We start from the raw sequence: 12309 nt of genomic DNA on the forward strand, positions 1-12309 counted from the left end.
TTAACCAAATACACCATTTATCTCCCTTTCTTGTCAGCTATATTTGTTTCTATAAATTTTCGTTAATGTTGTGGTTCACAGAAAATTTTGGGGGACTCATTACCCTACACATATGTAGAGCCCTTTCCAATTACTATTCAAAAGTCCATTCTGTGTTGTCAGTGAAACTGATTCAGTTTCTCAGAATCTTTTTCTGTTGAGGTGCATTGCCGCTGAGCCAAAGGACACCGCAGATTCTTGTAGGCAGCTTTCACCATTGTACACGAGATTCTTGCTTTGAGAAGATTGGCACTAATCAAATGTTACGGAACTAAATAAAAAAGAGTCCTTCTGGAAAGTTAATGTTGATGGTTTTTTGGAACCCATAGAATCGCTCTGAAGGACGGCTTTGGCATCTGAATTTTTTAGACTGTAATGTGTTGGTAGAACATTTTCGTTTAGAGATGCACATAAACAATGGTATTTATTATTATTATTAGAACTTAACCGCTTTTACCCCTGAAAAAATCTAATGCTGAATTTCAGGTGAAAGGCAGAAAATGCTGTGTGCAGTGAAAAACAGGTATTTATTACATTTCAAATAGTGCATGCGGATTGACTGGAAACCGTGAAAACCAAACTAACAAAAAAAAAAGCTGGCGTTATGATCCAAATCATTATGCGCTGCTTGAGCAAAGGTTTTACCGCTTCCTTCCGAGTCTTGGAGTCACATCAAAAAGTTCAACTAACAGACCAACATTTTATATAGATTCTTTTATAGGATTAATAGCTATAATTATCATTGACCATTTTGTATTTCCGTGTGGAACAGAAATCAATAGTCCACCAACCTGAACATTGCTTATGGTTGTCTTTTCTACGTTTCTTGGCGCAGAGCCAAAATTGACAGGCGAGAAAAAGGCAGCCGGCGAATTTGCCGCCGCATATAATTGGCAGCAGACACGAGTAAAATAAGCATCGATGGTGGGCGTGGTCCAGATGCAATAATTCTCGACTTCAAGCAGTCTTTGGAACATTAGCAACAGAAGTAGCGGCTCAGCAAAGTCTCATGCTCACAGAGGTTCGGATTCATCTGCACAGAACTCACGCGATCAGCTACTTGCGCAGCTGCGTTTAACATTTTGAGGTGGGTAAAAAGTAGGTGTACATAATTTGCACGGACTATATAAGGTCTGTGAATACAGAAGCACAAATTGCCGAGATATCTGCGTTCTTTGCTATTATGCAGTTGTGCTATGTGAGAAGTTGAGGGAGCGTGTCGGTTTTCCATAAAATTAATTGTAGGAAAAGTTACAGTGTACGGCGTTGTATGTTGTTCTTAATTTTTTTTAAGGTATTTTTCATATCTATAGGGTGTTTTTTTTATCTGAAGGTTCCTTGCTAATTTAACTTTAAAAGAGAACTTAAAGGCTTAATCCGTCTTTGAGTGAGTACCTGTGTAACGGCCATTACGCTGTCGTACGGAGTTATGTTTTTTATGCCAAAGTTTAGTGAATCCTAATAAAGATCAACATTTGGACATGTGTGTTTACGAAAGACTTATGCGAAGGCTTTGATTAAGACTTGGTTTCTTTAATACGTTTGGTAACCATTTTTTGTATACATATATTAAATAAAAAGTCTGCTGAAGACAGCGGCGACCTAATCAGAAGTCATGCCGGTGTAACTGTTTAGGGCAGTTTGACTTTGGGTTATTACGCTTCCTAAAACCTCACACTATTCCACTCCATCTGAAATAGTGTGGTGCTGAGGTGTCACCTGCATGGCTGCACTAAGGAAGCAATCTGGGACCAGAGGTGGTTTGTCGTGGTGGGTGCGGCAATGCGCGCTCTCTCTCTCTCTCTCTCTCTCTCTCTCTCTCTCTCTCTCTCTAAAACCAGTAATACAGGTCGTATAAGAATTGAGAATGAAGAATGCACGTATAAACTGCATAGCAAATTAAAAAGGCCAACATGTGTTTAGATCATTTAATACAAGATTTTATCGTGCACGTATTTTCTGCGGTTAAAGTAGATCAGACAATTAAGATAAACCTTTAGTGTTATCACCGCCATTTGTTGTACACTGTAAAAAAAAAATGTTAAATTTACGGTACAAAACTGGCAGCTGGGGTCGCCAGGATTTTACCGTAAAAAAGAAGGTAACAATGTTTTTTGGTCTACGGTACACTTTAAAAAATAATGTTAAATTTACGGTGAAAAACTGGCAGCTGGGTTGCCAAAATTTTACTGTAATAAATAAGGTGATAATATTTTTAGGTCTACAGTATAATTTTGTAGTAAAAACTATTTGGTCTTTGCAACAAACTCCAACAGAAGTTCTTGCTATGTAATAAACATGATGATAATGATAAGAAACAACATGCATTGGCGGAGTCAAACCCCAGTCCATAGTTTGCATCAGTTAGTTAACAACAACTAACAGCAAGCATGCGCCATTTAATCATACATATTAAAAACAATTCAATGTTTAATGAAGTTACTCCACTTGCCTGTTAGGGAAGTACAGTTTTCTCTTTTGTGGTGTACGGTGTCCTACTTATCAAATACAACCCACCATAAATCAGCTTCCATAACCTCAAAAAAACTTCAGCACGTGGGGAAAAATAAGTCTGCTAACTTAGGTGAAGTTTTTTCCTTACTATTCAAAGGTATGCGGTTCACCAGGAACAATATTGTAAAAAGGGGCGTGTCCTTATGCAAATATCGTAGCCGGTTTTACTGAAACGGTGATTTACCGTTTTACATTTTACGGTTGTTTACCTTCGTTATTTAACAATTTTACACTGTAAAATTAACAGATTTTTTTCAGTATAACTGTAATGCATCACTCAACGGTATTTAGAATATTTTGAAGGTAGAAAAATATTGATTTTACAGAACTTGGCTGTAAAAAATAATGAAATGTATTGTTTAATATATAAAGGTAATTTTCAGTAGAACATAAGGTAACTTTCCTTTTTTTCAGAAAAATTTAAATTTACTGACATTTTTTACAGTGTACATTTTCACTTAAAGTCGAAATGGGATATTAGAACCAACGTTTCAGTTCCAGTAAGCGGGTATGAGGTTAGTAAATGCGAAGGATCGTTACTTTTTCAAATCAGTCAGTTAATCGCACTTGGCAACTTTTGCAAAAACGAAAAGGAAATATTTCAGATATTATCAATACTGTTTTCTTTTTCATAACGTTTTGTTTTGGTGAATTATATGGCTAATACTATACTCTGCAGTGTACTTTTCTTATTTTATTCGGGTATCTTAATAAACTTTCTTGTAGGAATTACACGTTTCCCGTAGTACAAAAAAGTAAATTTTCAATAAATGCCATGTTTCTATATATTTAAAATATATGGATTGAAAAATCCTATTAAGTAATTATCTGAATATCTGGATTTTTGTTGAAAATCTGACTCCTTGAAACTTGCTTCATAATGCTTACATATACTATACAATCTCTAAAAATAATTTGTATTTAATTAAGTCCTAAATATGATGTAAAGTGGTTAAATCAGTATCACCATTTACACGAGATTCATATTTTGAAAGGATAGGCACTCATCATATGTTACGGATCTAAATAAATAAAGAGTCCTTGTGGAAACTTAATGTAGATGGTTCTTTTGAAAACAAAATGGTTCTCCCATAGCATCGCTCAGAAGGACTGTTTTATCACCTTTATTTTTAAGAGTGTAATGTTGTTTGTAGAACGTTTTTGTTTAAAGATGCACATAAATAAAGTTATTATTATTATCCACCCATCATCCAACCTGCTATATCCTAACTACAGGGTCACGGGGGTCTGCTGGAGCCAATACCAGTCAACACAAGGCACAAGGCTGGAAGAAAACCAGGGCAGGGTGCCAACCCACCACAGGGCACACACTTACACACACCAAGCCAATTTAGGATTACCAATGCACCTAACCTGCTTGTCTTTGGACTGTGGGAGGAAACCCACGCAGACACGGGGAGAACATGCAAACTCCATGCAGGGAGGACCCGGGAAGCGAACCCGGGTCTCCTAACTGCGAAGCAGCAGCACTTCCACTGCACCATCATATTATTATTATTATTATTATTATTATTATGAAAGGCACTTTCTATCACTCTGGTGTGTTAGTTTCTTCAACTTTACCACTTGCACCCCTGAAAAAATCTAATGCTGAATTTCAGGTGAAAGGCAGAAAATGCTGTGTGCAGTGAAAAACAGGTATTTATTAAATTTCTAATAGTGCATGCAGATTGAATGGAAACTGTAAGAAGTAAACTAAAAAAAAGCTTGCGTTATGATCCAAATCAATAAGCATGGCTTGAGCGAAGGCTTTAATCACTTCCTTCCAAGTAATGGAGTCATATCAAAAAGTTAAACCAACACACCAATATTTTATACAGATGCTTTTGTGGGACTGATATCTATAATTATCATTGACCATTTTGCATTTCTATGTGGAACAGTAATCAGTAGCCGACCAACATTAACATTGCTTATCATTGTCTTTTCTACGTTTTTTCACAACAAAAAGGCTGTGTGCCCTTATGCTTTCTGTATGCCCTAATGGAAGAAAATGACACTTGGGTCTATGAAGGGAAAGTGGTAGGGGCTTCGGGTGGAGCATTCCTTTACATAAAGTAAAGTACAGTGCATCCTGGGATTTGAAAGACCAGCCATAAAAGACTCCTGTAGGTCAAAGAAGACCAAATGTCACTAGTATGCAAAAGTAATAAAAACAACATTAATGGCTCAAATATGTGTATTGAGCCAAAGTGTTCATACGTCAAACTAGGCCACCACGTATTTCCAAAATAGTAGAGCTGCGCTGCCCTGCTCTCTCCTGGTCAAAGTATAATTGAGATAACTCTTATCCATAGGTACAAATTGCACAGGCTCTCCATATTCACATACTGTATACTTCCATGGTCTTGGCAGAGTAGTGAGGCCATCTTGACAAAGATCTCTAATAACAGAGCCAATGCCATGTGCAGCAGAAATGACTTTTCATGTGTTAAGAGTGTATTTTGTAGCTCTAAATGTGTAGCTCTGGGAACTGCAGGGGTTGAAACAACTTAAACTATAATCATAGGTGAAGCACATAGATTTAAATGAAATGCATCAAATTAGTTACATTAAATCTGTTGAATTGCAGAAGTTATGTTTGCTCTTCAATTTGTTTCCACAGAATCTACCATGATTGATAAGATTAAGGTGATTGCATCTTTTTATGGTACGTTCCCAGAAGGTCTTTTTCTTAAATATTATACCTTATCCAAAAAATATGTGGCTGAAATGTAATGAATATATTTTGTTTCCTCTTAGTATTTTGCATTCAAATGAGTTGTCAGTCATTAAACAGTGAATTGAAACTGACTGAAGATGAATGTGGACATAAGGACTGGAGTATAGGTAAGGAGTTATTAAGGTCACATGAGATTTTCTGAACTCATTAGATATATAGGGATAAAACATGTTATTAGTTTTATTCGCTTCTTTTGCTGCTGTAATGTACTGTAGCTCCAATGTCGAACATTATTTATAGAAGATTTTATTTCAGCATGAAATCAATATTTTTCTTTATTTCTGTCAATCACGTTGTATCTGTTGCCAACAATTGTCAATTATTTGTATACTAGATTCACATATGAGTATAAATCTTTATTTTCTATTGGTCTTTATAAACCTGTTTTTTTCTGTTTGCATTTTAGTTTCTAGTGCCAGCTGTTCAGTGAAATATGGTGGCGTCCTCAAAGTTTCACTCCAGACAAATAGTCCTGTTGACCAAGTGGAATATCATTCAGTGAAAGAATTGATTCATTCAAAAGTATTTATTGTGAAAAAACGTCATGTTCAAAGTGGAGAACGTTATGTCGTGAAGGATGGATATTTTTTTTTGTACAACATGACAATGGAAGATGAAGGTACTTATGTTGGCTGGGGAAAGAGCTCACTCCTGTTCACCCTAAACATTACAGTGACTGGTAAGATCTAAAGTTATGGTTTTCACTGTGGCTTTATGACTTGAAATGAAGATGCATTTATTTATTTCATTTATGGTCTTTATCATTGTACTTTAGTAAACTTGTGACATTTTCTAGAGACATGTTTGGTCAGAATGATCAACATTTCTTTGTTAAGAAGGTACTCAGTGTTAATCATACATTTATAAAGCAAATCAGGAAACAACCCTTAGCAGGGAGCCAGTTCCTTAAACATGTTCACAGCCAGTTTAAAGTCAACAAAAATATTAATTGGCACTTCTCTGGGACACAAGATGAAACTATTAACTTTAGAAGCTCTGTATTCCCATACGGCACCTTGACTAGGATTTGAATCTACAATATGACAACTGTGAGGATGCATTTCAAACCACTGGATCAAAATGCATCCTACATTGTTAGACTTGAATGTACTTTAAAAGTATTACTTGTAAATACATCCCAGTCTTGAATTAATGTGAAGTTTAACAGTGGCAAAATAGTTTACTAGGGAAAAATAGTTTGACAGATTTTACATTTTATACCATATTTTTCTGCAAATTTTAAATATTCTAAGTTAAGATACCTGCAAAGTAACAGTCAGAAAAACCTTTTTAATATGAATATTTTTAATATTCCAGCCCATGAACAGACACTGATCCTGCAACATGGTGACAACCTGACCATTTCTATTGATTTTTGGAAATCAATGATGACTGTTCTGTTCTTTCATGGAAGACTGAACAGTTTCATCAAACTTTTCCCAGCAATTGACAATGGAAGCCTTTCTTCCTATGAAGGTCGTCTTTCACTTCAGAATGGTTTGCTGATAATAAGGAATGTGACAGAGGAAGATGCAGGAAACTATACAGTGAAAGACCAAGCAGCAAACATTGTCAGTGTTTACAGTGTCATTATAAAAGGTACGATACCTCACACTGGATATTTTTTTTCTTTCTGCTGCGTTCAGCACATAGTTTATATTCACATTTGCTCAAACTTCAGCTGATGGCATTTGGATGTTTTTTCTTCTTTGCTGTTTTAGACAGGAGAGGAATGAAGGTCAGTAGGAACAAGACAGAATACATGTGTGTAAATGAGAGGGAGGTCAGTGGAATGGTGAGGATGCAGGGAGTAGAGTTGGTAAAGGTGGATGAGTTTAAATACTTGGGATCAACAGTACTGAGTAATGTGGATTGTGGAAGAGAAGTGAAAAAGAGAGTGCAGGCAGGGTGGAATGAGTGGAGAAGAGTATCAGGAGTGATTTGTGAAAGACGGATATCAGCAAGAGTGAAAGGGAAGGTCTACAAGATGGTAGTGGGACCAGATGTGTTATATGGGTTGGAGACGGTGGCATTGACCAGAAAGCAGGAGACAGAGCTGGAGGTGTCAGAGTTAAAGATGCTAAGATTTACGTTGGGTGTGATGAGGATGGACAGAATTATAAATGAGGACATTAGAGGGTTAGCTCAGGTTGGACAATTTGGAGACAAAGTCAGAGAGGCGAGATTGCATTGGTTTGGACATGTGCAGAGGAGAGATGCTGAGTATATTGGGAGAAGGATGCTAAGGATAGAGCTGCCAGGGAAGAGGAACAGAGGAAGGCCTAAACGAAGGTTTATGGATGTGGTGAGAGAGGACATGCAGGTGATGGGTGTAACAGAACAAGATGCAGAGGACAGAAAGATATAGAAGAAGATGATCTGCTGTGGCGAGCCCTAACGGAAGCAGCCGAAAGAAGAAGAAGAAGCTGTTTTACATATGCATTGTGATGTAATAACAACTGAGTAATGGAAGCTCTAAATGGTAATGCTGCAGGAATACACTTCATTGTGAAAGTGGTATGAATACAAAAGGATGAAATAATATTTTTAAGTCTATTACAAAACACCATACAATATATGCAAAACACTCAAATATCCATCCATTATCCAACCCGCTATATCCTAACTACAGGGTCACAGGGGTCTGCTGGAGCCAATCCCAGGACGCAAGGCAGGAAACAAACCCCTGGCAGGGTGCCAGCCCACCGCAGGGCACACACACACACACCAAGCACACGCTAGGAACAATTTAGAATCGCCAATGCACTTAACCTGCATGTCTTGGGAGGAAACCGGAGTACCCAGAGGAAACCCATGCAGACATGGGGAGAACATGCAAACTCCACGCAAGGAAGACCCGGGTCTCCTAACTGCGAGGCAGCAGAGCTGCCACTGTGCCGCCCACACTCAAATATATGGACTCTTTTTTGTTTAGAATTAAACTTATTAAGTATAAAAACTTGCAGGAAGCTAAAGCCTATAAATGTGTAATTAGAATGAAATGCTTGATGTTAGGGAGTATATAGTAATTAATAGAATATCATTTATCAGAAAGTTGCTCCAGTTAGATGGTCTCTCTATTCGTTAGGGGTTTGCTTATTTTCCCATTGCATTTCCACTTATATTTATTTAGGCTAATTACTTTGTCGCTTGAAATTGCTGCACCATTTCAAAATTTGCACATGCACTATAGGTTTTCCTAAACATTCCTGAATACATTCATGCTATAGTCTGAACAGCAGTCTCTAAATTCACCCAATGTAAGTGCGCCTGGATAGTCTGCCATCATGGCCAGGCTGGGTTTTCAAATGACTACAGACCACTGGCACTCTCTCCAATTATGAAGAAGTAAGTTAAGTGGCCGAGTGCTGAGACTCTTTAAACCGAATATACCAAATGGTCATGATCATCTCTAGTTTGCATATTCTCACATTGATTCACATAAATTCCATATCCCTTTTTATTCATGCCATCCTAGCACATCTGGATAATAACATATGACTGAGTACTGCTTACAGACGACAACTCAGCATCTATCACTACACTTCCATCTGGATACTATTGAAAGGGTGAGCAGGTTTAAATATTTTGCAGTGATCATTACTGGCCATCATTGTGGCCCTCACCAGCACATGTACATTCTCAGACATCTGGGATCAGATAGATTTTCTCAATTTTTTTCTCATGAGCTTCTACATGTAAATATTAGAATCCATTCCTCATGGGCTTCATCACATCTTGGTGTAGCAACTGTTCAGTTCAATATCATAGAGCATTACCAAAGTGTGGTCAAAGCAGTACAAAACATTACTGGCACCCAGCTGCATTCCGTTCATGACCTATACAAATACTCACTGCTTTAGAAGGGTAAACTATATTTAAAAGACCTCTGCAAAAATACACATTATCATTCATCCCTTAGGGCAAGTGATACAGGACCAATGGTGTTCAGACCAGTAGATTCAGAAAAGGCTTCCAACCACAGGCTTTAAGGTTGCCGAACATCATAAATACAAATATTGTAACAAAATAAACTTTGTGTTTATGTGTAATTGTGTGTGCATATATATATATTGGTGAAGCGAGAGTGATGAGGCAGGGCAAGCCCAAAAATAGTTGGGGTGCCAACCAGGCAAACCCTGTTTAATACGAAGAAAAGAGTCAGAAAATGAAAAACATGAGCTTGAAGGTGCTACAATAAACTGCTGGCTTGATGTATTATATATGCCATTCTGGTGGCATTCTTAAAGACATATTGTCTGTTGTTGTTCCTGTTAGTCACACCGTCAGGTTCAAATGAGACACCACCTTCTATGAACATCTCCCTTTTATACCAGATGGACCAGAGGGGCCAGGCTTATTTGGCTCCATTGCCCTCATCGGGTGTTACTCAGTGCTATGAGGAAAAAAGGAGATAAGGCTGTTGGTGTCAGTGCCCCCTTTCCTCCCCTACAACATACATTATGTGCGCCTGGAAGGCAATCCTCTGGCGCTCATGCGTGATGATATGTATTTAGATAGATGGAATTAAAGAGTTGTATAGTGTGGGGGAGGAACGATCTCCTCAGTCTGTCAGTGGAGCAAGACAGTGACAGCAGTCTGTCACTGAAGCTGCTCCTCTGTCTGGAGATGATCCTGTTCAGTGGATGCAGTGGATTCTCCATGATTGACAGTAGCCTGCTCAGCGCCCATCGCTCTGCCACGGATGTCAAACTGTCCAGTGTGCCTACAATAGAGCCTGCCTTCCTCACCAGTTTGTCCAGGCGTGAGGTGTCCTTCTTCTTTATGCTGCCTCCCCAGCACACCACTGCATAGAAGAGGACACTCGCCACAATCGTCTGATAGAACATCTGCAGCATCTTATTACAGATGTTGAAGGATGCCAGTCTTCTAAGGAAGTATGGTCGGCTCCGTTCTTTCTTACACAGAGCATCAGTATTGGCAGTCCAGTCCTGTTTATCATCCAGCTGCACTCCCAGGTATTTATAGGTCTGTACCCTCTGCACACAGTCGACGCTGATGATCATGGGGTCCATGAGGGGCCTGGGCCTCCTAAAATCCACCACCAGCTCCTTGGTTTTGTGGTGTTCAGTTGTAGCTGGTTTGAGTCGCACCATTTAACAAAGTCCTTGATTAGGTTCCTATACTCCTCCTCCTGCCCACTCCTGATACAGCCCACAATAGCAGTGTCATCTGGAAACTTTTGCACGTGGTGGGACTCCGAATCGTATTGGAAGTCCGATGTATATAGGCTGAACAGGACCAGAGAAAGTACAGTCCCCTGCGGCACTCCTGTGTTGCTGACCACAATGTCAGACCTGCAGTTTCCGAGACGCACATAGTGAGGTCTGTCTGTATTTGTTACATGATACAGGTATACGGTTTTATTGCCAGCTGCTCTGGAGAACATGCAAGTAAGAATTTCATTTTTATGTACATATGATGATAAATATGATTTCAGTTGCCTTGTGCTTAGAGCTGTGCGGTTATTCTTTTTCAATTTGTTTGTTTACTTTTTTTGTTAAGCATTAATTAGAGGTGATAAAATATGTCATTTAAACTTTGTAATAACGCTCCGCATACATAATGCACTAAAACAAGGAAGTAATTCCAGCTCAGATTGGTACTATATATTTGTTTGTTCTTAAAACTAAACTTTTTTTTTTACTTATTCAATGCATCATTTAGAAATTCTTTGTGTCAGTCAGTTTTGTGAATGTAATCATATTTTCTTATCTCTGTTTACAGAATCCTCAACTCAGAGCATAAGTTACACCTCCTATCGATATTTTCTGATCATTCCAATTATGAGCTGGTTTGTGGTCATCATCTTCTGTGTGTCAATATATTATAAAAGCCTTCAGCACAGAGACACTCCACTTTGACCCCTGAAAATGCTAATGATGCGTATTTTGGAGCTGAAGCGTGTACTTTATTTTAAATTTGACTGAACTTGTGAAGGAAAGGGTGGCAATGAAAAACTCATTGAAATAAAGTACACGTATATTACATACACAGTAAGCGTGTGAGTTTTATATTGGATTATATAATTAACAATTATTAAATGAATGGGCAAAAAATAGAAACTTTAACCAACATAGCCATGTCCATAGAAATCTGTTTTTATTTTGTCTCCATCATGTTTGACAGGAGGTTGCTTTAGGCATTTTATCAACAAATTGGGCATTTTCTGCAATAACAAAAATATAGAAGAAAAAAGATACATAAAGAATTAGATCAATTAAAAATAAGACTAAGCCACTGATTTGTGAAACTGGATGGTTTGTCGAACAACCACATGGTACCCAGGACTGAATTTAAGAACCACTGGTTTACTGCCCAATCGCTGTAGCAAATGCCCGAAAACTGTTAATTCGTTTAAATCAATTTGAATTTCCCTTACTTTTCTTTGTTAAGTGACTCTCAGAAAAATTAATTTATCCAAAGCTGTACCTTGAAGTTAGATCGTTATTTAAGCTTTCCAAACGTAGTAAGCTCAACTGACTGAGCTCGTGTGCGAATAACGGCACTGCCACTAATTTATCGTATTAAAGTATGAGTATGAAAAACAAATCATCCATTAAATCAATGCACAGGTTAGTCCTTTTTAAATGACAATGACATGTATGACCAGTCATAGTCTCTAATGTGACATTCTGAGGTGAGCAATCTAATCAGCAGGTGTGACATTGAAACATCGCTTTCCTTTTGGATGCTAAATGCGCAATATGTGTTTGCATATAAATGTACGGTATATTCTAGTAATTATGAAATGTGTTCTTCTGTATAATTTTCAACTGCTGCCAAATGCGCTTCAGATTGCTACTGAATACATACTGGTTTTAAGCGTTTCAAGTATGATGTTCATAATACGTTTAATTTTTTATTGTAAATAATTAAATTAACTCTTTATTATCTAATTAACAACTTTCTAATCTTAATGTACGTAGGCATTGGTCTGCAATAGATTGCCTCGCAGCCTCTCCCGCTTTCTCAATAGCAGACGCGTTTCA

At 37.9% G+C, this 12309-nt stretch overlaps 1 protein-coding gene across 1 annotated transcript; it reads left to right on the forward strand.

Annotated features, from left to right (window-relative positions):
• Nucleotides 1-5184: 5184 nt before the first annotated feature.
• LOC120539769 lies at nucleotides 5185-11286 on the forward strand. The gene is made up of 5 exons (XM_039770148.1): nucleotides 5185-5224; nucleotides 5317-5403; nucleotides 5703-5975; nucleotides 6614-6895; nucleotides 11045-11286. The coding sequence occupies exons 1-5, from the start codon at nucleotides 5188-5190 to the stop codon at nucleotides 11179-11181; spliced, it is 816 nt and encodes a 271-aa protein (XP_039626082.1). The 5' UTR covers nucleotides 5185-5187; the 3' UTR covers nucleotides 11182-11286.
• Nucleotides 11287-12309: the final 1023 nt, after the last annotated feature.

This window comes from Polypterus senegalus, chromosome 11 (genome assembly GCF_016835505.1).
Source record: "Polypterus senegalus isolate Bchr_013 chromosome 11, ASM1683550v1, whole genome shotgun sequence".
NCBI lineage: Eukaryota > Metazoa > Chordata > Cladistia > Polypteriformes > Polypteridae > Polypterus > Polypterus senegalus.

Bases quoted from the DNA above. Each gene is read 5' to 3' on its own strand.
- LOC120539769 (XM_039770148.1), top strand. From the start codon at position 5,188: ATGATTGATAAGATTAAGGTGATTGCATCTTTTTATG. The intron at 5,404-5,702 runs GTAAGGAGTTAT...TTTGCATTTTAG, and splicing joins ACATAAGGACTGGAGTATAG to TTTCTAGTGCCAGCTGTTCA. The intron at 6,896-11,044 runs GTACGATACCTC...CTCTGTTTACAG, and splicing joins TTACAGTGTCATTATAAAAG to AATCCTCAACTCAGAGCATA.